Here is a 26,515-nt window from a genome sequence, read left to right as displayed (position 1 = left end):
GGCAATGGCGGGATGATGGCAGTCATAGCTGGTTCTCCAGGGCCGGACCAGGGTCGGACTGCCTAGGGATGTTTGATAGCAGGTAACAGAATACTCAACTAATCACATGAATTCTTAGCAGTTAGTTGACTATTCTATAGACCCCGGGGTGGGGCCAGCAGCCAGTGCAACCTGGACCCACACCCAGGGAGCCCCTGCTGCCTCTCATATAAAGGCAGCAGCATAAGGAGGCAGCAGTCCCTGTCTATGAGGGGTCCTAGCTAACCACAGACAGAGGCTGCCCCAGTCTCTGTTCACAGGGAGCTCAGAACAGAGCCTAGGCTTATTGGTTAATCGACTAGTCGATTACTCATTCACATTCTTACAACTGCCTGTGGCAGGGGCCGGGCTGGAGCCCAGTAGCCTGGCCAGTTGGAGGGCTGTCTCGTTTGGCCTGTGCAGTTTAACTGACCATTTGCCTGGCACGAAATATACAGTTGTGCAGCTACTCAGCCACACATCTTACAGGGAACTTAGCCCCCTACCCTTCAAGCTGCGGAAATAGGGGATTCCTCCAACATAAATTGCCACTTCTGAATCAATCACAGGGTTCACTTTAGAGAAATCCTTACTCCTTCTAGAGAAGAGAGAGCCGTGTTGCCAATTCCTACAGTTTTATGGGGCAAGAGTGAGGAAGAGAAGTAACTGGCCTCTCTTGCCTTGTACTGCAGAATAGATACCACCAAATCATCCTGAAGCCCAGGGAAGAAATCGGAGGTGGTAATTATATGTAAAAGATGATTGTTACCTGAGAGACTGAAGGATCGCATTCATGAAACATGTGTTCCCCAGATTGCGTAGGCCTGTAGCACAAAGGGCAGTGGTGCTCCCCTGGGAACCAGAAGAAAGAGGTAAGTGAAGAGAGACATACAGCTACCCCCCAAGCAGCAGTGTACACGCAAATAGGGCTAATGACAACTTGTTTGAGCCAGCTGGGAACCAAGCCTACATCATCACCAGCTCAAACAATCTAAAACTGCGGCCCATCAAGGTTCCATGTGTGGCCCACATACCCCCACCCGCTCTGCCTCCTTTCCCCTATGCCTCTACACACTGGAGACCCCACACTTACCTACACCTTCCTCTCCCTCCCAGCACTTCTGGAGCACCTTGAATTGGCTGATTTGCACCCCATCTCCACTTCTCCCCCTCCTTCCCCCCAGAACTTGAATGCTGCAGCACCATGAATCAGCCGGGTCCTGCGCTGTCCCTGCTCCTCCCCCTCTTCCAGAGCTTCAATTACATGAATCAGGCAAGTCGCAGTGTCTGAGCTGTAGGATGGAGAGAAAGGAGCGGAGACAGGCGAGTCGCGGCGTCTGAGCTCTAGGATGGAGACAAAGGAGCAGGGACAGGCGAGTTGTGGCATCCGAGCTCTAGGACAGAGAGAAAGGGGCAGGGATAGGCGAGTCGTGGCATCCAAGCTCTAGGAGGGAGAGAAAGGAGCGGGGACGACGCGAATCAGCCAATTTGTGACATTTCAGAAATGCTGAAAGGCATGGGGAGGAGCAGGGAAGAGGCCAGGAAGGGATTTGATATTGCAAAATAAGTGCAAATGTTTCTTTTTTTTAAATTTGAAGTTGATGACCATTCTAGTAATATATAAATGATTAAAGCATTTCTACTTGTTTTGAAATATTCAGAATGGTACATATTAATGTATTTAACCTTATTCTTGGGGTCATCATTAGTGCACATGACTAATTTCACACTGAGACAAAGGAGGGCCACTCGTGGCCCACTCTCCAGCTTTGACTGCCCATTGCTTGATTATTACAAGCGTTACATAAGAGTGCCTAGATTTGATTTAAAAATTCCTGTTTTGATCATCTAAATAAACCCTCAGAGGACATTTTGAGATCTTCATCGTTTTAAGAGAATGTTTAACTGGTGAGGCCACATCTGGAGTACTGGGCCAATTCTGGCCCCCCATTACAGAAAAGATGTGGACATACTGGAGAAAGTCCAGCACCGGGCAACAAAAATGATTAGGAGTCTGGAACACAATTTATGAGGCGAGCTTGAGAGATTTGGGCTCATATAGTCTACAGGAGAGAAGACTGAGGGGGGATTTGATAGCAGAACAAAGAATAATGATCTCAAGTTGCAGTGGGACATTATATTCACTAGGAGGGGGGTGAAGCAGTGGAATGGGTTACCTAGGGAGGTGGTGGAATCTCCATCCCTAGAGGTTTTTAAGTCCCAGCTACACAAAGCCCTAGCTGGGATTGGTCCTGCTTTGGGTAGGGGGTTGGACTTGATGACCTCCTGAGGTCTCTTCCAGCCCTAGGATTCAACTTACTCTTTAGAACAATCCACTCTAGAATGCTGAGTAGATTTTCATGATCATCCGAGTTAAGTACCCAATTCCCAAAGCTTTTAGTTAAAGCTGCGTGCCAATTTCCTTAAGGCACTATTGGAAATCATCTCACCCTAAAAATGAGATAAACTTCCTTGCCAGTTACCTTTCGACTTCCCCACCATCACATGGCATAGATTTTCTCTTCTAGGACTTCTCATGAGTCCCCAGAACTGGGCTTCTATTTTTTTTTGGGGGGGGGGGAGGGGGAACAGAATTTTGGGGAAAATTACTGAAATTAAATATACTGCTCAAGAAAGGAGCTGAGAGCAGGAAAGAGCAGGCATGTGACACTGTTGGCCTCTTGACTAGAGAGTTGCAACACTCAGGCTAATTTGGTTTTGCCACAGAAGGTGGGGTGTTGTAGCTATTTTTATTTCTAAATTCTTTTCACTTGTTTTAGTTGCCAGTCAAAATTAGTATTGCATAAAAACAGCATGTCAACCTTCAATCTCCAAAATGGAATGTTAACCAATCTTCTATCAGGAGTTCAAAAACCAACGTTTAGCCCCTGACAAAAGCAGTGTGCTTTCAAGTAGGGACAATGGGAGAAAGCTTCTGTAATTCAGATACTGTCCCCAGTTTGTGTCTTGATATCACTAGACATTGATGCTACCACAAACAATATACAAAAGCTTAAGTCTTAAGTAAAGCCTAAAGAGTGAATAGTATGAGAATCTAAGTTTTGTATTTGAGTTTTTCTGTTTGTCTGTCTGTCTGTTCAAGAAGTCCTCCTGAACTGTATGAGTTAGGACCTCAAAAATGGTATGCCGCTTCCTCTTGCAACTTGAAGCAACACAAGGGTTTGGTTGTGCAAGGAAAATGATATGTGTCTGGCGGGGGATTCTATAAAAGGAATGGGATTCTCATAAAGCCATGCAGAAAAGAGACAATCGCCAGACAGGTGAAAGGGGCTGACTGGGGATGGACTGTCCGTCCCCTCCTCATCCACGACTGCCCTAGTCCTAAGACTTCCACCCCTGTTAGGCACCCTTTAGGCAGGGCGAGGACAAGGGGTGAAGCTTCCCCCCACAGATTCGTACAGGGATGTTGCTGGCTTTTCCCCTTTGTCAGGGAGCAAGGGGAAAGGGTGCAGTTTGCGGCATTCCTCACTCTGACCGGAGAGCACAGGATGCAGATGAACCCAGACTTGCCCCTCTCCTCCAGCTGTGCCTGCTAGAGCTGCAGCAAGCATGGAAAGGTGGTCCTCATCTGGCCCCAAGCTACTGTGGTGAGAGAGCTGGAGTAGTCCGCTTTCCCTAGGAAAGCCTGCCTACTGAGCCCCTCACCCCACTCCCACTCCAGAGCAGGGGTTTAAATCAAGCATGTACATTTTCATGTTATTTTCCAAAAAAATGTATAATACAGGTTGAAACTCTTTGGTCCAGCAACATCCAGTAGGAGCACGGGTGTTGCTGGACGAGAGAGCCCCAGCTGCAGAGCTTGCCGGCGGCAGGGCGTACAGCCAGCCAGCTGGGCCAGCGGAGCCCAGGGGGCACCGGAGCCCACAGTCAGCACAGCAGGGCTGCCAGAATTCCCAGGAGCTCATGGGGCCGAAAGCTGATGGGGACATGGGAGCTTGCTGGACCACACAGCCCTCAGGGCTGTTGCAGACAGGGAGGTAGGGGCAGCAGTGCCAGATGGCTGGGGAGAGGAGGCCAGAGGAGAGGCTGGCACCCCCTCCCCTCCCCGCCTGGTCCAGCAAACTCCCTTGTCTGGGACTGGTGAGGTTCCAAGGGTGCTAGACCAGAAGGTCCAACCTGTATTTTGACAGAAAATTCAGCATTAATCAGATGTCACATTTTAGCTAATGAATTACAATATGCTATTATTTTAAAAGGTCTCGTTTCCAATATAAAATCCCCCACCACCAATGCCTTCTAGTGCCTTTCCCCATTCCACCTGTGGTTAGACAGCAAGGCATTATTTCAAACACCCTCTTCTCTGCTTTTTCTAGACATTGATTCAACCTGCCAGCACAGAAAAGACCATCAGTTGCCTTGGGCAACATTCATTTATTAATGAAACAGAAAAAAACAACACAGATTAAAATTGATACAAACTCCACTTAGTTAATATTTTCTAATTAATTCAGTCTTCTAAATTGGTATACGTGAGTTGTAGTTTTACTTTTGATTTTCCAGGTACTGAGAATTCATGTGATTCTGTAGCCAAAAGAAGCCTGTATTGCAAGTGCTTCCTCCTTAGGTGTCTTCAGAAATTTTTATATTAAAGAGAGACACTAACTAGATCTGCCCATTTTGAAAGTAATTAAACTACAGGCGTTCCAAGACAGCAATTCAGTGTTGGCTGCTTGGCTGTCCAGAGATTCAAGTAGGAGTATGCCCACACGCCAATTAGACACCCGAGGCTGGCCCATGCCAGCTGGCTCAGCTAAGGGGCTATTTACTTACAGTGTATATGTTTGGGCTTCAACTGCAGCCTGAGCTCTGGGACCTCCCACCTTACAAGGTCCTAGAAACTGTGCTCCACCAGCCCAAGCCCGATAGACAATTAAACAGCCCCTAAGCCTGAGCCCTGCAAGCCAAAGTCAGCTGGAACTGCCTTGTCATGGGCTTTTACTTCCGGTGCAGACATAGGAGAGCAGCAATACAGCCATATCCATCCCCACCTCCATGCGCCCTCTGGAGAATTCCTGCCTCTCCAGGTAAGAGATCTGTGTGGAAAGGCAAGTTTATGCATCAGTGCTGTAGCACTAGTACTACAGCTCCTGTGGGTCAGGTTCCATTCCTGCACTGCATTCTTGCCCTTTTAGAGATAAAGCCCCAAGCTGAGAGAGGGCTGAGAGGATACCCTCCCCACCCTAATGCTCCCTGAAACAGAAGGCAAAAGTGATATGCCCATCATCCAACATGCGGAGACAGATACCTGGAAAGTGGGAGCAGCAGACAAGATGAGAATAGAAACAAAGGCAAAAGCACTTCTTAATAGACATTTCAAAAGGGTTTAACTCCTGTTTTTTAGAATGTGAGAAAGGCCATACTGAGTCAGACCAATGGTCCATCTAGCCCAGTATCAGTCTTTCAATGGTGCCCAGTGTCAGATGCTTCAAAAGGGAATGAACAGAACAGGACAATGTCTTGAATGATTTATCCCATTATCCAACTTTCCAGCAGTCAGAGGTTTAGGTACATCCAGAGCATGGACTTGTGCCCCAGATCACATCTTATGTAAGATGGTAAACCAGAACTGCTGCGCAGAATTCAAGTTGTGAGCATATCATGAATTATAGACTCGCATGTTATTTTCTATCTGTTTGTTCCTTTCCTATTGGTTCCTAACATACTGGTAAAGAGTTGTGTGGGTTTGTCTTTACTGATGCTGCACATCGAACAGATGTTTTCACAGAACTATCCACAATGACTCCAAGGTCTCTGTGTTAAGTGACTACCTAGCTAATTTAGAACCAATCAATTTGTATGTATAGCTGGGGCTTTTCTCCCCACATGAGCATTACTTTGTAGTTATCATTCACACTATTTCATTTGCCATTTTGTTCACCAATCACTCAGTTTACTGAGGTTCCTTTGCAGTCAGCTTTGGACTTCCCCATCTTGAGTAATTTTATATCTACAAACTTTGCCATTTTACTGTCTACTCCCTTTTCTTAATTTACAACTATCTACTTAACTAATAGGGAGGACTGGTGTGTGTCCTTTTCTCTTGCAATATATAGCTTGAGTGCCACACTTGTCTGCTAGATAGGAAGTTGCCTCTTACCTGCCTCTGCTTTTCTGCCCATTGGCACTAGCTGTTTCCTACTTAACTGATGCTGCTAAGCAACAAGGAAGCTCAAGCACTAGGTTACTGTGATTATAAGACGACACCAGCAATTTCTGAAAAAGAAATGAATCACCTCTCTCTGTGAGGAAGGCAGAGAAACAACACATATACAACATTTAGAATTTGAAGCCAGGTTCTAACCACTTTAAAGGTCAACATTAGGCCCATTTTGAGTCTCGGTAAGCTGATAAAACCCCTTGAAATACTGAAAATGTTGTACTTACATTTACTTTTAATAGCTTGCTGTTCAGAGATGAGTTTTCCAATAGTTTTCTTTTCCTATGTCTGTCTGTTGTAAAAGCTGAACTATAGTAAAGGAATAATTTATTTAAAAAAAAACAACAACATTGTTCTTTACTATAAAAACCTATATAAAATCGACAAAGTGCATGTTCATCTTAATGTCTAATAAGAGTTATATCTAGAACAGACCATTAACATTCATTGGCAGAACGACCTTCCCTGATTTTAACGTATGCTGTTATAGAGGTATAATAAATGCTTGATTTGTCTTTTCCAGAGCACAGACTCAAACTTTTAATAGTGTCTAGTTCCTGAATTAATGTAATTAGGTTATGCTACAGTGAATACCCTGAAGCATATCCTAATTAACATGAAGCAAAATGCAGGACAATGTAGCACTTTAAAGACTAACAAGATGGTTTATTAGATGATGAGCTTTCGTGGGCCAGACCCACTTCCTCAGATCAAATAGTGGAAGAAAGTAGTCACAACCATATATACCAAACTTTCTTCCACTATTTGATCTGAGGAAGTGGGTCTGGCCCACGAAAGCTCATCATCTAATAAACCATCTTGTTAGTCTTTAAAGTGCTACATTGTCCTGCATTTTGCTTCAACTACCCAAGACTAACACGGCTACATTTCTATCACTATCCTAATTAACATGTGACTTCTGATCTGAAATAAACTTAATTTTTTTAATCAAAAGGACACTTTGTATACAATGTCTGCAATGGCACTTCGTCTTCAAAAAAGTGTCTCTCCAGAGCACTAAAAAGACACTTTAAAATAAATATAGATCTACACAACCATTTTAAAGCAGTTTCTCTGAGACAATCACTAACATCAAAAAAGTTGATTCTTAGAAAATTATTGGAAGCCAGATGCAATGCACTCAGGGCTTCCTATTTGTTAATCAATGGCAGTCACTTACGCTAAACACACTTTATCATCTTTACGGTAGGATTTTAGAAGACAAAATGCTCAAGTAAGTGAATTGTCTTACAAGTTATTCAAAACAGCTGGAAACCTGTAAAAAGCACAGTATAACTGTTGAGATGCTACTGGTTTCATAAAAAATTAGGCAGTGCAACGCTGCCGTGTGATTTAATGTTTCTAGGATCTCCACTGTAACATGTAAACTGTATCAGTGATCGTCAAGCCAGGCCAAAGGGAGACACCAAAATAACAAGTTCCTTGACAGAAACTTGCATCTTAATATATCATTGTTCCTCCAAAAAGAGCTCATGCACCAGCCAAGAAGCAAAACATAAAAAAGCTAAAGATAAGTAGCACATTCTGCTAACGTTCATCAATATTTCATTTGCCATTTCAAGTCTATAGTTTAAATCCTTTTGACCACGAAGTTACTGCAATGGGCTTTCATCATGGGATATGACTGCTAGCCATGCACTGGCCTTGATAACAGCAATCGTCACCTCTGAAAAATTTAAGTTGCAGAGTTTCTCATAGACTTCCCTAAATATTCAATACATACCTCATCTGTATATTGTGTGCTTTTTGTCAGCCCAACAAAAATGGAGTGAAAAACAATGAGTGTTAGGTTTCCTAGACCCATTCAAAGAAGACAGCAACTGGAAGTGAGGACCTCAGATTAGGACAATGCCAAATCGGGGGGGGGGGGGGGGGGGGGGGGGGGATTCTGACACCAAAGCGATACACTTAGCGTATCAATATCCGAAGATTTTCTCATGTCACAGCCACTTCTTAGTGGTGTTGGTATCTGACCTCTGCATTATATCATCTAGTTCTCTTCTACTGAGAAATAAGTCACAATAAAGCACTGCTCATCTATAACTAAATATACCAAGGGATGTTAAATTTTGATCAATCAGCTAATCGAGTAGTTGATGGAAGGGGGACGCTCGCTTTCCTGCTGTGCCTTTGACTTTGCAACGTACAAGAGCTGCCCACAGCTCTTGTACATTTCAAAGAAAGAGGGACAGAATCCGGGACCCCATGCAAGCGGGGACTGCTTTAGTCCTCACTCATGCTGTTCCCCAGCTGCACCTATCTCCTCTGCCCCTCTGCAGAGATGGTGCTGGGGAAACCAGCTTTTAAGATGCTCCTGCTTCTCTCCCCCAATGCCTCTGATACAGAAGCAGCAAGCGGGGGAAGTGACTAGTCAAGACTAGGCTTAGCAGGTCGTCGACTAGTCGCTTACATTTCTAAATATACCATTAAGTATATAAGATCATGAGCTTTAGACGCTCAGAAACCAGAACGCAATTAATATTTATCAGGATATTTCCCTATTCCATTTCCACTTTGAGTGCTCTGCTCCAGCAACCAATTCTTAGTTTTGGGAACCCATGCCAGCTTTTTGGCAAACTGTTTCCCAACACATTCTTGACAAGGACAAGTCTGAATGCCTCAGCTAGCACACAGACACAGCTACCCGTTAATCCCATTTCCATGAGTTTCAATGTAGAAGTCGTCCCAATCCATAATCCCCATATCTTTTTTTAGGTGATGAACATGCTTGTATAAAGACAATGAACAAAAAGAAAAACTATTCAAATGAACCAACAGCCACGTCGACCCACAGTAGGGAGCAGAGTGGTAAGCAGGTTACTTACTTTTCCAAATTCTGGAGGTGCTCCCTGACTTTTTGTACCAGGCCCAGCTTGGTATCATTTACTACAAAATCGTCACAGCGATAACTGTAAGAAAAACAATTAGCATATGTAAGGAGTTTCAGCGAAGCACAGCATTCAAAGCCTAGAGAGATCAGATGGGCTCATGTGACTATGGGTGTGATGTAGGAATCTGAAACAAGAAGGTAAAAAACACTGAATTTAGCCCACTTCTCAAAACTGTTTTTCTATTTCAGGCTTGTGTGCAGGAATTTCTGGGGTGTGCTTTTTTTTGTAAATGTGGACCGCAAGGCTGTGAATGCACTCCCTGTAGTTCCCCAAGTAAGTGGGGAAATCAGTCCCAGCCTTCCTCCTGCTGGCCAGAGAATGGAGGTTCAGGCAGCACGCCGCTTCTGCCTTCCCCTGGCTGGCCAGAGTATGCTTACTTGGGGGACCATGGTGGGGGTGCTTTTGCATCCTTCACACATCTCCCCTCTTCCCCCGCCCCCGCGTACAGACCTGTATTTACAAGAGGTGCAAGCAGCTTCTTGCTCCTGTACTTTTCTCTACTACAGTTCTATCCCCCGACCCAGCAAAAAGATTCTAAAATTAAATCCATGACTCCAACTATCATCTTCCACCAAAACAAACAAACAAAACCCCTCCCATAAATAAAGACAATGTTGAAACCTTTTGTGTTTGATATAATATTTTACTTTATTTAAAAACTACTGTAACTATTTCTCTCCTTTTCCCTCTAAGATTTGCATAGGTTTTTCTTAATGTGAATACATAATAATCAGCAGCTTAGGTTACTCCCCTGCTTGTCTGAATCAGTGCTTTGTCAGTTCATGACATCTACATGGGACAGTTCAACAATTCACAATGTTTTCACCGCATAAATCTTTGGAATAGTTCACTGAGTCAGCAACAGGGTAGATAAAATTCGATGTTTTTTAAAATAAAAAAAATGTTTATTTAAATTCAATTTTTGATTTTTTAAAATCAATAAAACACAGTAAACTTCCGATAATCCAGCACCTTTAGGACCCAGGGGGTGCCGGATTATCAGATTTGCTGGACTATCGGAAGGAGGGGGCTATGAGGGGTCTGGGGCGGGGGCGATGTCACCCCAGATGCCTCATAGCTCTCCCTTCTGATAATCCGGCTCTGCCCCAGGCGTCCCTGATTCAGCCGCTGTTGGTCAGTTTCAGCAGCGGCTGAATCGGGGACGCCTGCAGCAGAGCAGCTGGAGTGCTGCTGGGTTGGTCTGGTAGCGCTGACCCTTGGCACGGCGAGACCAACCCGGCAGCACCCCAGCTGCTCTGTCCCAGGTGTACCCAAGTCAGCCGGGGTAGAGCAGCTCTGCCTCAGGCTTCCTGGAGTTCCTGCAGTGGCTGAATCGGGGACAGCTAGGGTGCTGTCAGGTGGGTCCCACAGCCCCGAGGGGCAGCGCTACGGGACCAACCCGGCAGAGCCCCAGCTGCTCTGCCCCCAGCTTCCCCAATTCAGCCACTGGTCAGTTTTGGCAGCGGCTGAATCGGGGAAGCTGGGGGCAGAGCAGCTCCAATGGTCCGGCTGCCCGGAGCACTTCCGGGTTCCTGATGGTGCGGGACCATCAGGAGTGCCGGACCATCAGAGTTTTACTGTACTAAGTTTCTCATTTAAAAACAACAGATACAATTCAGTCTTATAAACAGATAAAACTGTTTTTATAGTCTATACAAATGAATTAATGGCTCAAGTCTGTTCAGCCTAAGGACCAGCTTTTGCTCCTTGAAAGTTCTGTGTCTTCAAATTCTGTTTCTCAGCAGACTAACATGTGCAAGACAGACACAGGATGGATAGTGTTCTGTGCTTATGTGGTGGAGGACTTGGGTTAACTACGGCAGAGTTAGTTAAGACATTGTCTAAAGCAGGGGTAGGAAACCTTTTTTGGGTTGGGGACCACTGACCCACAGAAAAATCAGTCGGGGGACAAGTGAGAAGAAAAATAAACCCTCACTAATGTGGCCCTCGACTAGGAGAAAGACACTCCCCACATTCCCCTATCACACCAGAGCCTAAGGGGGCCCAGCCTACTAGATTTTGTGTGCTTCAGCCCCATGGAGGGATGGTGGGGGGCTGAAGCCCCAGCACAAGCTCCCCAATGCTGGGGGGACCCTAAGCCTTGGGGGCTGGATCCAGCCCCTTGGCCTGAGGTTCCCCACCCCGGTCTAAAGATAAAAAGACAATATATAGGAAAGGACGGAGGCAGTATAGAAAGGAATATTGGAGTGGACTGGAAAGAAAAAGGGAAGACATTATTCAGCAATTTCCTTTTGCCACAGAAAACTGTCATGGCTTCCTGGTGTAAAATGGACCCTACCGGAGAATATTTTGAAGAAATGCGTTTCCTGGGGAAAAAAGGAAAACGTGTCAAGTGTAACCAGTGCTAGAAGAAGCCTAGCTGCAAGAATGAAACAACATAAGCACCAAACTGCTTATTTGGAGAAAATGATGTGGATGAAGATATGAACATATATGTCTTAAGAACAACAAGTATCAACTTTGCAATGCGTCATTCTTCAAGACTCTCTCTCTGTTTTCTAGTGTAAGTGTGATTTAACAAATACATTCCTGAGCTGTTTGCTATGTTGGCTGTTGCTAGAAAATAAGTTTCACGTAGTTAATTCTTATGTCTTGTTTAATTAGTTAACTAGATTTAGAATCTGTTATCTGTCTCATACAAGCTGTAGTAAAAGAAATCTAGAGTTGCCAGTTGCCACTGTGTGTCATTTTCTTATTTTATATTACATAATACACATCCCTTATTTTGGAACATCATAGTCACAGACCACAATGGTGATGCCATAAAGTTCCTACTTTACTTCAGCATAACTCAGCTTTCCCAAAGGAACCCCATCCTATTCTGGTTTTCGTTGAATTAAGTGCACTCTTAGCACAGTCAATCTTAGCTCTTTTTGGTAACTTGGAATCAGATCTGTATCAAAATGACAGTGGGAGTGGGGAAAATGAGAGTTAGTTGTAGACATTTCAAGGACATAGTACTTTTGGTTTTCTAAGGACTTGCCTGTCAGAGTTAATAAAATTTTAAAATAAAAAAATGTTTCAGGACAGCTGGCAACTGAGGGACTGCTGCAACTGCAAATGTGAAACATCTATGTAACATTTAAGATTTAGTTTAATAAAATAAGTGTTATTGTGTTTGTATGTATAATTTAGTTCTTACCATTCCTAGTGTACTACTGCTGCATCTGCAGCTTGACACAGGTAATGATTATAAATTAATTCCTACTATGTCCTAAATTAATAAAAATCAAATTATCTAAAAAAAAAAAAAAATACACAAAGTATACCCTCTTAGGTGATGTAAAATGCTGTACTGAGCTGTAAATTAACATTTTAGTGATCAGATTTGCACTAGGGATGTTAGATATCGATTAATTTAATAATCGTCTAACTGCATCAGCTTTGTGGCTACATGATTATTTGATTGTCCCTTGGGATGGAACCAGCAGCCAGTGTGCTCTCAGCCCCACCCACAGGGAGCCCTCGTCTCCCCACGCAGACTGGCTCCTATCTGCCATCCCATGCTGCTGCCTCTGATACAGAGGCAGCAGCGTAGGGTGGCAACAGCCCCTGTTCACAGTAGGCCTGAATTCCCTGCGGACAGAGGCTGCTCTGGCATCCCACTCAAATCTCTTTAAAACAACAAAAATTTCCAAACACTAAAAATGGCCCAATTATCACTTCCATGTATGAAATATAGAACCACAGAATGGCCATTGTCAATATAAGGAAGCTTACAGAAAAATGGGGTTTCTCCATCTGCATTACTGATGACACCCTATTAAAAAAAGGAACCTGTTAAGTTTGGTTTAATCTTTCAGCTGTGAAAGTAGAAAGAATTATATTGGAAGAGAAAGATGAATTATACTGTAATAATTGAATAAGTTGAAGGAACACTGTTTGTCTCTGAACAGGAAAGAGGAAATTATGTTAATGTTGTTAATAGGTATGTAGATCTGAGTGCTAGCCAGGTATACCTGGGGTAACAGGAAAAGGAAACATTAGGTGTTAGGCAGAAAGCAATTAAGATAACCAGGGAGATATGGAAATGAAGATAATCACACTAATCATGTGAAGTTTTGCCTCTCTTTTAATCTTGTTAACTTGGCTTTCTTTTGACTGTATAGATCAAGGCTTTTGAACCTTGCATGGTACTCACATTTTCTGGGTGCATTTAGCAGAGCGGCTTTGCTAATAAACAGAGCGGTCTGATAAATCTGAGTGAGTCCTGTCTGACTTTGACACAGTCATTTATGCTTTTTAAAGTAGAATTACTTTGCTTGCATTGGTTAGTTTCATTTCCCTGCCCATACAAATAGGGTGCTGCTGCCCTTGTTTATTTCCAACAGAGCCCACCCCTGCAGGGCAAGCTACACACAGTATGGATGTTAAATTGCGGGTAACTGACTAATCAAATAGTTAATGCATTGTGCAATGACTATCTGACGGGTCGATAGGGCGTTTCCCCTATGAAGTGTAGAAATAGCCCTACGGCTATTGCTACACTTTAAAAGTGGAAGTGCCACGTGGACTTCAGGGTCAGCTCCCATGGTGGTGTTTCAAAGCAGCAGTGCCGCACGAATCTGGGGGTCTGGTTCCATGCAGCGCTGCCACTCAAGGGCGGCCCGTGAGCCTAGGTGTGCTAGGCAGCTGCCTAGGGCGCCGCTGTCCCGGGCGCCCCGTGCTGACATCACGGCCATTGACGGCCGTTCAGGCAGGGGCACCAATTGCGCCACCCCGCCTAGGTCGCCAGCTGCTGCAGCTGGCCTCGGGCTGCTCCTGCTGCCACTTTCTGACAGAGGCAGGAAAGGGTGGGGGGAACAACTATTCAACAAGCTTGTTGACTATCCCATAAGCTCAACTCTGAATCACTGGGAAGGATAGAGTGGATAGATGATGCTAGGATGGCTTGTGTTGTTCCTAGCACCAGCATGCTCATGCATGCTCCTTCCTGAATGGGAACATTAATTACCTTGATTGTGTAAAAGACTATGCCTGTAAAGAGGCAATGAAAGCCAATTTTTGTGAAACAGCAATAGAGCATTTTATGACACATGAAGGAACTACAAACCCACTAAACATATGGAAAAACAGGCTGCCTGCTGCTAAATATACGATTAAATGTTCCTTTAGTTCAGGGCTACACAACTTTGGAAACCCTGGGGGCCACAATGATACTCACAGACATGCCGAGGGCCGCAATTTAAGTGTGGTTGCATATACATGCAAATATATGTAAATAGCTTCTTTCACACTGACAGACATGAATAGAAAGAACTTCCCACAATGCCCAGCACTCCCAGTACCTCTTCCCTGGAGGCCAGAAACACCAACACCCTGTACTTGTCTGCTCCAGCCAACCACTCTGCTTGTGTCTTTCAATGCCCACCTCGTCTGGGAGAACACCTCACCATATTCAAAGGATCCCACCGTGGAAATTGTTAAAATGTAATGCTAGACAACATCTCTAGGTCACAAATCCTCAAGGTGCTTTATAAATCTCTAATGAAGTTTAGAGACATACAGTTACAGTTAAAAATAATGTCATAAATGCCAACGACACCTTAAATTCCTATATTAACAAATAAAAACAAACCTTAATGTACTTTTCATCACTAATGCTACCTACTTTTTAAATTTCACTGAAGGTGAACCATGGCCACTTATACCTTCAATTTCACTTACTGGTTTCATGCACTAGCATAATCAAATGTTTAGATAACAGCCATCACAGAGTAGTGTACAAAACATTTTTTATAAAGCTTTTCACTAAAGATTTGTTTTTATTCATCCTTCAAATGTAAAAAAAAATATTTTTACAAAACCTTAATCAACACAACCATATTCCTTCAAGAGAACAAGTCCAAAATTTGACCTATGTTATTTCTAGAACACCACACATGGTGTATAATATTACATAAATACATGAATAGGACTTTCTCCTGCTGTGCTAATCATCTGTCTGCATGTTAGAATAGAGCAAATATATTTACAAGAATCCTCCTTCAGGAAGCTTTATTCTTCAGGAAGCAGACTTTTTATAAATAATATTTTACTGCTAGTGTATATGAAAAGAGTAGAAGAATACAGCAGGGGGAACTTTTCCCCAGAACCTGAATTCTGCACTGTTAAGCCTTCTCCTGGAAAGGTGAGATATTTTAGGTCCATTGCCCACTTTTTAAAAGGATCAACATCCAACACTGGATTAGTTTTGATTAAAAAATAAAACATGTTTATTTAACTGCAAAGAAGCTTTAAGTGAGTGCAATTATAAGCCATTCAAGTAAAAAAATCGTTACAAGGAACATGTTTCCTTAGTACTAAAACTCAAAGTAGACTTGGTTCAATGTAAAATCCCTTAACCCATCTTTCCAGTAATATTGCTGAACAAAGTATCAGGATCTGCTTCCAAGCCCAAAGCCTGTTCCCTTTGTTTGTAGAAGAAAAAGACAAAAGTGGATCAGGAGAACCACCTGGAGGTATTTTTTGTCCCTTACTTTTATAATTCCTGTTTTCTTAGATAAAAGTTTATTTACGCTGTCAGAAGAGACAAGGAATCTCTGGATGAGACACATTTCATGCTGTTTGTTAAGAATATGTCTACACTGGTTTTAACATGCAAAAGTCACCAAAAAAAGTTGTGAAATCATGTTTACACTGTCACACACTGTTGACATATAGTAGCCATATTGTTAGCTCCCCCCATTTACACACATTGCTTTGCTCCATCTGTCTTCAGTCGGTGGGCATTGTGGGAATGCACAACATAGCACAAGGCATTTTGGAAATGTGAAAAACTTCTCATCAGCCACCTCTTTGCTTCACAGCCCTCTTTGGGCTTCCGGCTTACTTTCATGCCATTTCAAATGGCAACCGCTCTTGCTGCGCACTCCAGCATCAGCTGAGAGAAATCATGGATCTCAGACTTGTCTCCTGTGCTGTGTTCCACATGCTTCGGACATCACACATTGCAGCAGAACTACTTTTGAACTTAGTCTCAGAGGAAGGAGACTCAGATGTGGACAGCAATGTGAGTGACATGGGCAGCAGTGAAGTGGCATTGCATTGGTCTATCATTAAACAGCTGTGTGGAGTAGTGAGTCACTTTTGGGCTAGAGAAACCAGCTCTGAGCAGTGGGATCACACTGTCATGCAGGCATGGGATGAAGAGCAGTGACTACAGAACTTTAGGTCCACTTCCGCTCCCACCCACTGCATTAGAGCAACTTAGTGCCCTGTAATGCTGCCCATCCCACCGCCACCCCGCTGTAATAGAGGAACTTACTCTGTGTCTCTTGCTTGCTTCAGGACCTACGTCCAGCTGATGATACTCCCCATGAGCCTCAGGACTTGAGACCAATTCCTGGCTGCCTGTCATACTGGTTGACCCCGCAGTGATCCTCTCCTCCTCTTCTGCTTCCACCTCTTCATCAAGAACTTCTGCCTCCAGGTTAAGTCTTGTTTCTGCTGACTGTGCTATAAAAGTGGCATGTCTTGGGTGCAGCGCCAGACTGGCAATTTTCCTCCTTCACCTTATGGTATGACTGCCAGAGTTCCTTTATCTTGGCTCTGCATTGCATGGTGTCTTGATCATACCGCCTTCTTAGAGGGATTCATCACTTGCAGTTCTGATTGCACTGATTCTTCATCCCATACACTGATAAGATTCAAAAGTTCGGGGGGTGGGGGTTCAAACAGGAGAGCATCTTGAGTGACAGCCACCCGTTTCCCTAAGACGACGCCATGGGGAGCACTACATGCTGATCCAGATGGCAGGAAATTGATTTTTAAGTTCCCAGAGTTTGCATGGGGGAAGGGGCACATTTCTGTTTACTTGTTTACCTGGCTGCAGAGGAATGGAGTTCAAAGCACTGGCCAGAGTGGCTAGCTGAGCACTGTGGGAAGCATCCTGGAGTTAATAAACTTGAAAAAACCCTACTGTAGTACATGATTGTTTGCACTAAAAGGAGGGGGAGAGACAAAATTCTCTTGTGGAGGTGGAAGTTTTGTCTCTAAGACTGAGCGTTTTTTGTCATTTTGGGTTTGGTCACCAAAAAGGGGGTTTTACTGACAAAACTTGCCAGATTTGGCAAACCCTAAAATACAGATTAGGAATGTGAACATGTAGCCATTTACACAACATGATTAACTGTATCAGAGGCAGGGATGGGCAGGCCTGTCTGCAGGAGCCAGTATATGTAGGGAGCTGGCTTAAAAGCTGGTTCCTCCCCCAAGCACCGCTGCCTGTCTCTTTCCCCCACGCTGCTGCCTCTGATACAGAGGCACCAGCAGAGGGTAGGGGGTGGTCAGGAATTAGAGCGCATTTCTTAAAAGACAGCTCTCCACAAGCTCCGGCTCCCACCTGCTCATCCCAGTGTAAATATATAACCACTGTAAATGTCAGCAGTTACACATTTACAGAATTCAACATTTTAACATCCCTAATACAGATCTGTTTCTTCCTGTCCCCTTCCTTGCCCAAGAATGGCCATCTGATATGACCGACTAGATGAATGACTAGAGGTATCAGCTTGTTCCTTGTCTTTGAGAAACTGCTTTACCCAAACTTGTCTGGTAAACACGTCAGACCTGATTTCAGTTTATGCTTTTAACTTCACTACACACATTTTGTCACAATATTACTGACCCAGTGAGGAGTTAGGTTACAAAGATTTTGTTTTTTAAATCATGTACAGGATAGGGAGATATCCTAGCTGTGCACCTCAGTGCAAGGGGCAGAAATGTTCAAGACCTTTCTGAATTGCTGATCCAAATCTTAATTTTGTAATTACAATCTCCCTGTCCCCACTGTGCGTATGTTTATAGCATTTCCCCAGAACTGAACTGAAGAGATGATATGCTCTCTCATCAGCAGACAGCTTTCCTGAAAGCTAAAACACACAGGGAATCAAAATAGAAAAGTCCTCTTTCAAACAGTCAGACTTCCTTAGACACAATCTTTTAGCTTCAAAACTCAATCCACGAACTGCAAGAGGAAGACAATCTCAGTGGGCCAATGAATTTAGGTTAGTTAGAAGTACTAGTAGTTAGAAGTAAATCTCAGGATCTTGTTTTGTTATTTCTGACTTCTGAATGGTTGTGGTTAGCTACAATGTTTGCATGACAAACTAACTTTAGTCCTAAATACGTGCTCTCTTGAAAGGATCAGTGTCACATAAATGTGATTTCCATTATCCTGCCTATATTTAAAAAGTCACTGCCTAACTTCAAAAAGCATTATATTGCAGTAGTTAATCACAACTGGAATCCACTTTTACAATTTAAATGAACTGGTAAGCTTTAGTTGAGTAACAGTCATTGCTCTATAGACCAAAATAAATAGTTAACTGGCCCCCTGTCCACAGCACAATAGGCCTGACTGGGCAGGAGCAGTCCTCCATCTGCAGCACAGCGGGCCTGGCCCAGCTGGAGCAGCTCCCCACACTCTGCTGCTCTGGACAGGGTGGGTAGGGACTCCACACCATGCCACGGGAGGGGGTTCTCCTAGGGTTGCCAGGTGTCCGGTTTTGAAACGGACAGTCCAGTATTTGAGTTCTCTGTTTGGGAAACAAATTAAGAAAATATAAATGAGAAAATATAAATGTCCGGTATTTTCTAAATAAGATGTAATGTAGCTGGTGATGTAATGTCAAGTATATCTGGTATTTTTGTTGAAACCATCTGGCAACCCTAGCTGCTCCAACTGGGCCTGAAGCTGGTCAACTGGTTGCACCTGTAAGCATGACATTAAGGTAATGCTTACAGGGTAACCAGTTACCCTTTTACAGACCTATTTCCTAGTGAACTGTAGTGCAATATAAATTCCCCAGAGCAAAACATTTAATTTAATTCCAATTCATCCACAATACAACTCAATTTTTTACGTAGTTTACCGCAGACGAAGCTTTGTATGCTGGTTTGTTTCTCTTTTACTGCAGATGTAAGTATCCTGTCTCACTTTACTGACCCCTGCAAGCATAAGCTCATAAGTACATGTTGAACCTCTCTAGTTCAGTCAGATGTCCACTATAATGGGTGTGGCCAAGTTTCCTGAAATCCTATAAAGTTTATATACAGCCACCAGCCCTGGCTCTCAGAGTTGTGTTCTATTATTTAGCTCTAATTTACCCCTAAATATCGTCTAAGAGCCCAGTAAGCTGTGCAAGCATTTGTAATGCTGCTAGACAATACTGACCTCCCGTGGTTCAGCAAATTCTCTGGTTCAGCACCAGACAGGTCCTGAGGGTGCCAGAGTAGAGAGGTTCAATGTGTAGCTTGTAAATTTATTTCATTTTAATAACAGACTCCATTAAACACTACTTAGGTACCTTCCTCACAAGGAGAGCTGCACTACTCTCTTGTTTGGAGATCACATTATAATCTCTCAGTTTCCTTTGTCAGCTCCGAACTTAAGGCTTTCTGTTTTTTGTTTGGGAAAATAAAATATTCATACAGCTTGACTCAGATTTCATTACACCTTAGAGAGATGAGATATGCAATTCATAAATTCTCAGCATATTGACAGATTACAGACAATAAAGCAATCCTGCAAAATAGGTTTTCAAATGTGCTGGGAAAGGAACAGAAGATATAGCCAAAAGTCCAAATATTACCCATACGAATTTCCTTTCCACATCCTTATTTTGAAGTGCAGTAGAATACAGAATATGCAATACCAGGAACTTGATTGCAACGTTAAGACTGAGACATTAACAGCATAAGTCAGGACATTTAGAGCTAACCTTCACACAGCAACCCCATCTCTGCTACCTTCTGTACATACAACAGGATACTTCAATACATTATCACATCTGACCACATGCCTCTTCACTTGGTAGAGTAATTTAATATAAATGGAAGTAAACTCTACCGAAGACTGTTCAAACTGCATTCTGCTATGCCTAACAATTCACAGAAAGCATTTGATATTGCTGCATGTATTACATAAGCCTTAGCTCTTAATTTTCTGACATGCAACAAACAATTTCTCTTGGCTCAAATCACTTCATTCAGTTTTTGCAGAGGACCTTTAATATGGAACCATTCCTTTCTACAGTGCACAAAGATGTTAGATTACCTGCCCAAAACTGCATCTTATTGAAAGGAGATCAGTACTGTAGAGTTATAACACCACTTTCAGAATTGTGCAGCTGTTTAAATACTATTCTGCCTCTCCCCTTCAGCAATCACATATGTATCAACAACGCTGAATCCAAGAGGAAAAAACAACAGATGCTGTCAACAATTCTGCTTGGGGTGGAGGAGGGAGAAAGATCGTGAACATCACTTCTGTACTAGGGATGTGACAGGTTAACTGGTAAGCATCATCCTAAACAGGTAATGCTTACTAGTTCCAGTTAGCCAGTAACAGGTAGCTTCGCCAGCCCTGCAGGGGCCTGCCATGGACAGGGGCTGCACTCCTGTGTCCGGAGCAGCCTCTGTCCACAGGAAACGTGGGAACCCTACGGGCAGGGGGCTTGGAACCAAGAGGGGCTGGGAGCCAGCCCCAGCCCGGAAGCCAGCAGTCATTCCCTGCACCAGACTGGAGGCAGAAGCTCTGTGGGCTGGGGGCTGCTCCAGCCAGTCTGGCACATCCCCAGCCTAGGATCCCGCTTTAATAGATTAACCAGTTAAGCATTAGGTTTAACAGGTTAACTGATTAACTGGGATTTTTCATCACTATTCCCTACCACCACTCCCAGCCTTCGCTGTCTTAAACACAAGTTATATACTCTGAAAAGAGACCGGCACTATAAAGTTCCCTATTTATCATCTGGCCTCAATGGCACCTATATCCCACTTGCTCAGTTTAAAGTAGGGATGTGATCGACTAGTCAACCACCCGATAAGCTAATGCTTATTGGATAGTCAGGAGACTAGTTAACTAGTCAGCCCCCCCTTGCTGCCTCTATCAGAAAGAGGCAGCAAGGTGGAAGGGAAGAAGAGGGAGTGCTTCAAAGCGGTAGCGCCACTTGGAGCTCGGGGCCAGCTGGGGACTCCCCAGCTGAAGCACAAATTCCATGTGTCACTGCTGCTTTGAAACACTACGTGGAGTCTGACGCCATGCTCCACGTGGCATTGCTGCATGGAATCCACTCCCCAGCTGACCCTGAGCTCCATGCAGTGCTGCCGCTTTGAAACACCACAGGGAGCACAGGGCCAGTGGGGGACTGCTTGAGTCCCCCACTAGCTCTGTGCTCCCTGCAGTGCTTTCGCCTTTGAAGCGTAGCAACAGCCTCAGGGCTGTTGCTACACTTCAAAGGTGGAGGCACCCTTATTGACTAATCAAATAGTCGATGCAAATTGCATCAACTATTTGATTAGCCAATTAATCTAAATTTAACATCCCTAGTTTAAAGAACTATTGCTAGCAACGCAACCTCAACTAGGGCTGCATTCTGCCTCTTATTGCCCCCATTTATAAAGAGTCTGCTATTTGAATTTGCTTGATAGTTTGATTCTACACTCAAGCTAGTTCTAGCTCAGTCTCCAATAGCCATATTGGCTCTGCAAAGCTTTCAACATGCCAAACTAGCCTTTCTACCAGAAAGTCAGAAGAGCTGATACAAAGACACATTTAGAGGAAGCAGATCTGTTGGGCAAGAATTTTCCATATTTACTTAATCACTCACATCTCTCACCATACTCACAATTGAACCATCTGTAAATGATTATTCTGTGCAACATTGGCTACCTCTATGAAATGAAGATCTGGAATGCACTGGTACTCTTATTTGCCTTCATAAGGTATGTTCTTAGATACCCCTAAACATGAAAGATATGTTCTTAGATACCCCTACACAAAAATTACTGCAACTAAAGAAATCTACATGATACACAATGAAAATCTTTGAGGTTTTTTTTTGTCACTTGTAACATAGGAATCTAGCTTTAATCACAGATACAAAATACATCTCAAAGCAGAAAGCTTTCACATATAGATTCTATTCTGAAACAGCCAAGGTTGGGAATATGTGTATACAATGAGTTTTAAAAATGCAGAATGTTTCACCAGGTCCCAAATGAGTTACTAAATCAGTCCATATAGCATGCTGCAAACATTTACTTACCAATATGTACTGTAACTACTGCAGTCCATACACACAGTATGCTGAACTTTCTCTTGCTTTTCTGTTTTCTTATGATTGGTTAAAGGAATCTGTGCATCTTCATAATGTTTCTTTGCATGGCCATTCACATATCTTGAAGAAAGAAGAAAAACCAAAAAAAGCTCTTCAAACTTTTAAAGTTATTTACCCAAAGCTTAGGGGGAAAGATATCAGCAATAGTCTAACGATGTAATCCCAAATACAGCTATTAATGTGTTAAATCCGCAAATCATCTCTATAAAAAAAATAAGACTTTTCCCGCAAAGCTCCTTTTAATAGCTATCCTATCTTTCTCTAAGGCATGCATTTATGCACGTGCATACATACTCTACATGGGTCTCATAAGTCAATCCTGTGATTATGAGCCTCGTGTGTCCAATCACATATTTACAACAAGAACGGTAGCTCTCCTTGTTCGCATTAAAACACCAGAATTTAGTTTATCCCTCTCTTCCCCCAGTACACTTTTCCTATACCCTTGCTTTTCTTCCTTCCAATATTCACCAGGTCTACAATTACTTGAACTGAACATTAACTCCTACATATAAGCATATCCATTTTAAGCTCCACTGCTCTATGAACAGTGATGTAAAACTGAAGCTCTTGCATTTTATTGTCAAGTCCATGAATCTGGGAGGCATTAGACCTGAGATCATGTAATGAAGAGCAATTCAGAAGTCTGTAGAGGTCTTCATATATAAAAAAGCATATTAGATTAACATTTTTACTCACAAAATTTGAGGTGTGCCCATAAATCTAAGCCTGACTTTAAAAAGTTCTTAATCTGAAAATGCAAGAGATACTTTTGTTGTATTATAATTCTTCTCTCCTTCCCAAATCTAGGTAAAAGAACAATGTGGCACTTCCAGTAAAAATATTTTCTCTTTGTACTTTAATTGTTACCTGAACAAAAGATCATGCTGCTTCCCTACGTCTTAGAGATTTCCAGACCACACTGATGGTGCTTTCTCATTCAAACATGTTTAATTCCTGGGTTGACAGCAGTTTTAACATCTAACACAAACTAAGTAAAAATGTAATTCAAAGTCTATTTACTACATATAACAAAGGGTTGGTTTTTACAACAGTAAAAAACAAAGAATGAGCACAATATTCCAAATTATGAATTTCAGCCTCTGATCATTCAGAATATGATACTGTTTCCCATCTCCCTCCCTCAAAGTAATTAAATTTTAAAATTCAAGAAAAATCAGATTTTTTTTGTGCTGAAGGTTTTGACATGAAAGTAACTATTACAGTAGTTAGCATATGCTTACCTCTACAAGAGCAGGCTGTGAAATAAAACTGAAAATAGAATTTACTGGTCTATCAAAAAAAAAAAAGTTGTTAAGCTGAACAGGAGTTTTCAAGGACAAAAACCAGGCAGTGCTTCAGTAAAAAAATGCAATTCCACTCTCGGGATGTTAAACAGATTAACTGGCTAATCGAATAATTGATGCAATTTGCATCGACAATTCGATCAGTCAATAAGGGCACCTCCACTTTGAAGTGTAGCAACAGCCCTGAGGCTTTTTCTACACGTCAAAGGCAAAAGCACTGCGGGGAGCACAGGGCCAGTGGGGGACTCAAGCAGTCTCCCGCTGGCCCCATGCTCCTTTCCGTGTTTGAAAACGGCAGTGCCACATGGAGCCTGGGGTTAGCTGGAGTTCCCAGCTGACCCCCGGCACCATGCGGTGTTGCAGCCTTGAAATGCCGTGCGGAGCCTGATGCCCCAGCTAGCCCAGGCTTCACACGGCATTTCAAAGTGGCAGCGCTGTGTGGAGCCCAGGGTCTGGCCCCAGGCTACACACGGCACTGCCGCTTTGAAGCACCTCCTCGTCTTTCTCCCTCCCCATCTCTTTCTGATAGAAGCAGCAAGGAGGGAAGCAACTAGTCGACTAGTGCAGGGGTGGCCAACCTGCGGCTCATGAGCCGCATGCAGCTCTTCAGCCCTGAAAGTGTGGCTCGCGAAGCTCCCACCCCTCCCCCGCAGCTTGCGAAGTCGCCCCATGTGCCCCTTCAAACGACCCATGGCTCCCTGTACTCACCAGGTGCAGGGGAGCCATCCAGTGCAGCAAAATGGCGGCAGCCAATAGGAGCCTGATATGTCCAAAAAGCCTAACCCACAGTTTTGAAAGGAGTAGCGTCCTTCCCGTCCCCCCGACACTGTTTAGGCTCTCTTCATTTAATGGGTTGGCCAGCACTGGACTAGTGTGTCGACTATCCGATAAGCATTTGCTTATTCAATAGATGACTAGTGGTTCATATCCCTATTCCACTCTCACTGTGTCTTCAGCTTTAAACACAGGCAAACCATATTAACTGATACTACCACATTAATAAACTATTTGTGTTTTTAAATCAAAAGAAAAATACCTCAGCACACATGGATAGAAAGCAGAGAGGAATGTTCAGCGTGCATGTATAAATCACTGAACTGCACTAGTTCCTTTGACACTATATTCCAGTTTAGAGTAGGGATGTTAGATGTTGTTTAATTTAATAATCATGTAACTGCACAAAATCTTATCCATTAGATGATTATTCGATGGTCCCAAGGATGGGGTTGGTAACCAGGGTGCTCCTAGCCCAACTCCCAGGAGTACCCTGCCACTCCACACTGCTACCTCTGTACCAGAGGCAGCGCTGGGTGGAAGGTGGGAGCTTTTCCACAAGGAGAGCCAGTTTAAAAATTGGCTCCCCACGCAGACTGGTTCCTGCTTTCTGCCCTGGGCTGCTACCTCTTATACAGAGGCCACGGGGCGGCAGCAGTCTCTGTCCATGGGTGGCCCGAGGTCCCTGCAAACAGAGGCTGCGCCAGCATCCCATGGAGCAGCATCTGTCCACCTGGGCCCACCATAGACAGAGGTTGCTCTGTGGCAGACCCGAGTTCTCCATGGACAGGAGAACTCTGGTATCATGCCTCCCCCACCCCTACTGTGGGAAGCAGCAAGGGGGAAGGTGGACAGGCGGCTCCTCAGAGCCAGCTCCCTCCCTGCCTGCCCCACACTGCTGCCTCTGCTTAAAAGCCAGCTTCCCACCTGTACCAGGCTCCTGCCTTTTTCCCCCCCACACTGCTGGGGTTGGGTTGGCAGGTGGCTCCATGGGATCCAGTGCTCATGAGGAGCTGGCTTAAAAGCCATTTCCCCATGGGCAACCGCTCCCGACTATCCGTCCCCCCTTGCTGCCTCTGATAGTCTATTAGAGTTTAAATGACTCTAGTAGAGAGGAACAATGGAATAGGGATATCTAGAGATCCTTTGCAGGACGATGGTTTTAAACACAACAAGCAGCAGGGAGGGAAAGTGATGAAAAGATTATAAAAAGAGGAGGTAAAGTAATTTCCAAATTATTATGTCCTGTACCTACCTTCCACAATGGACACTTGAACAAGTCAGACAGACCCAGGGACTTTTATTGGATCGGCACACTATTAAACAAAAAGAAAGTCAGATGAACTGTCTGTGATATATTAAGAGTTATAGAATCCATCTTGTGAGAGGAAACTAGCTCTCCTCTGGCTCCACTTTGTAGGATTATATGAAATACTAAAAGAATCATACACATATTAAGCTATAGTAGGGATTGCAGGAAAGGTAGCTGACAGCAAAGCACATTAGCCTTCCTTCATTTTTAATTGCAGGCACATTTCTCTACTGTTCATATTGCAAAAGATCACGTTTTTGCTTTCATGAGGTCACTATTGGATCTCCAACTAAAAAACAAAAACATCACAAATTACAATTCCAAAAAGTGGTGAATGTTTTAAAGCCTTTCTTTGCCTTTTACCACTGCAGCTCATAGGACTGAAAAAAGTCACATATATAGTCAATGTACTTTACCATTATTTAATAAAATCTATTTAAGAGAGACTACTTCAGAAGAATTACTCCAAGAGGGCCTGCCATTTCCATCAGCAATAAGTAGACAAAATTACACTTTGATAACACATGACATTTTGAATGCTCATTCTGTATGCAAGTGCTGCCGCAGGTCTTAACTAACATTTTACCCTTTCAGTCGTGTGCTGAAAGGGTGGGCATGGGAAAGGTCTCTGTTTTATAGTTCAGTCTAGAGCACGGAAGGGAAAGTTCAATGTGCTGGTTAAAAAAGCTGCAATTCTTAAGGTACCTCTGTACTTAAATAAGATCTTTAGATGTACAACCTGTGATAGATCCTAGTGAGTGACATATCCTTCTAGCCACTAGGAGTGCACCCACATCCAGTATAAACTAAACACACATTAAGGTTGTCAGGTGTCCGGTATTGACCCAGACAATCTGATATTTTCGCCT

The 26,515-nt window shown here is 43.5% G+C and overlaps 1 protein-coding gene across 3 annotated transcripts in view; it reads right to left on the bottom strand.

The window, feature by feature from the left end:
• Positions 1-26,515, bottom strand: part of USP3 (ubiquitin specific peptidase 3) — a 71,917-nt gene that overhangs the window by 26,869 nt on the left and 18,533 nt on the right. For 2 of the 3 annotated variants that reach the window (XM_075897641.2, XM_089781910.1), the window contains exons 2-6: positions 25,590-25,650; positions 22,182-22,313; positions 9,043-9,126; positions 6,424-6,505; positions 788-870 (exon numbers count right to left, since the gene is read on the bottom strand). In XM_075897641.2, the coding sequence (XP_075753756.1) occupies positions 788-870; positions 6,424-6,505; positions 9,043-9,126; positions 22,182-22,313; positions 25,590-25,650 (442 nt within the window). The remainder of the gene's footprint in view (positions 1-787; positions 871-6,423; positions 6,506-9,042; positions 9,127-22,181; positions 22,314-25,589; positions 25,651-26,515) is intronic. The other variant, XM_075897643.2, reaches the window with a different exon arrangement.

Source organism: Pelodiscus sinensis, chromosome 14, assembly GCF_052426305.1.
Source record: "Pelodiscus sinensis isolate ZL-2025 chromosome 14, ASM5242630v1, whole genome shotgun sequence".
Lineage (NCBI taxonomy): Eukaryota > Metazoa > Chordata > Testudines > Trionychidae > Pelodiscus > Pelodiscus sinensis.
This window is presented reverse-complemented; position numbering and strand designations above follow the sequence as displayed.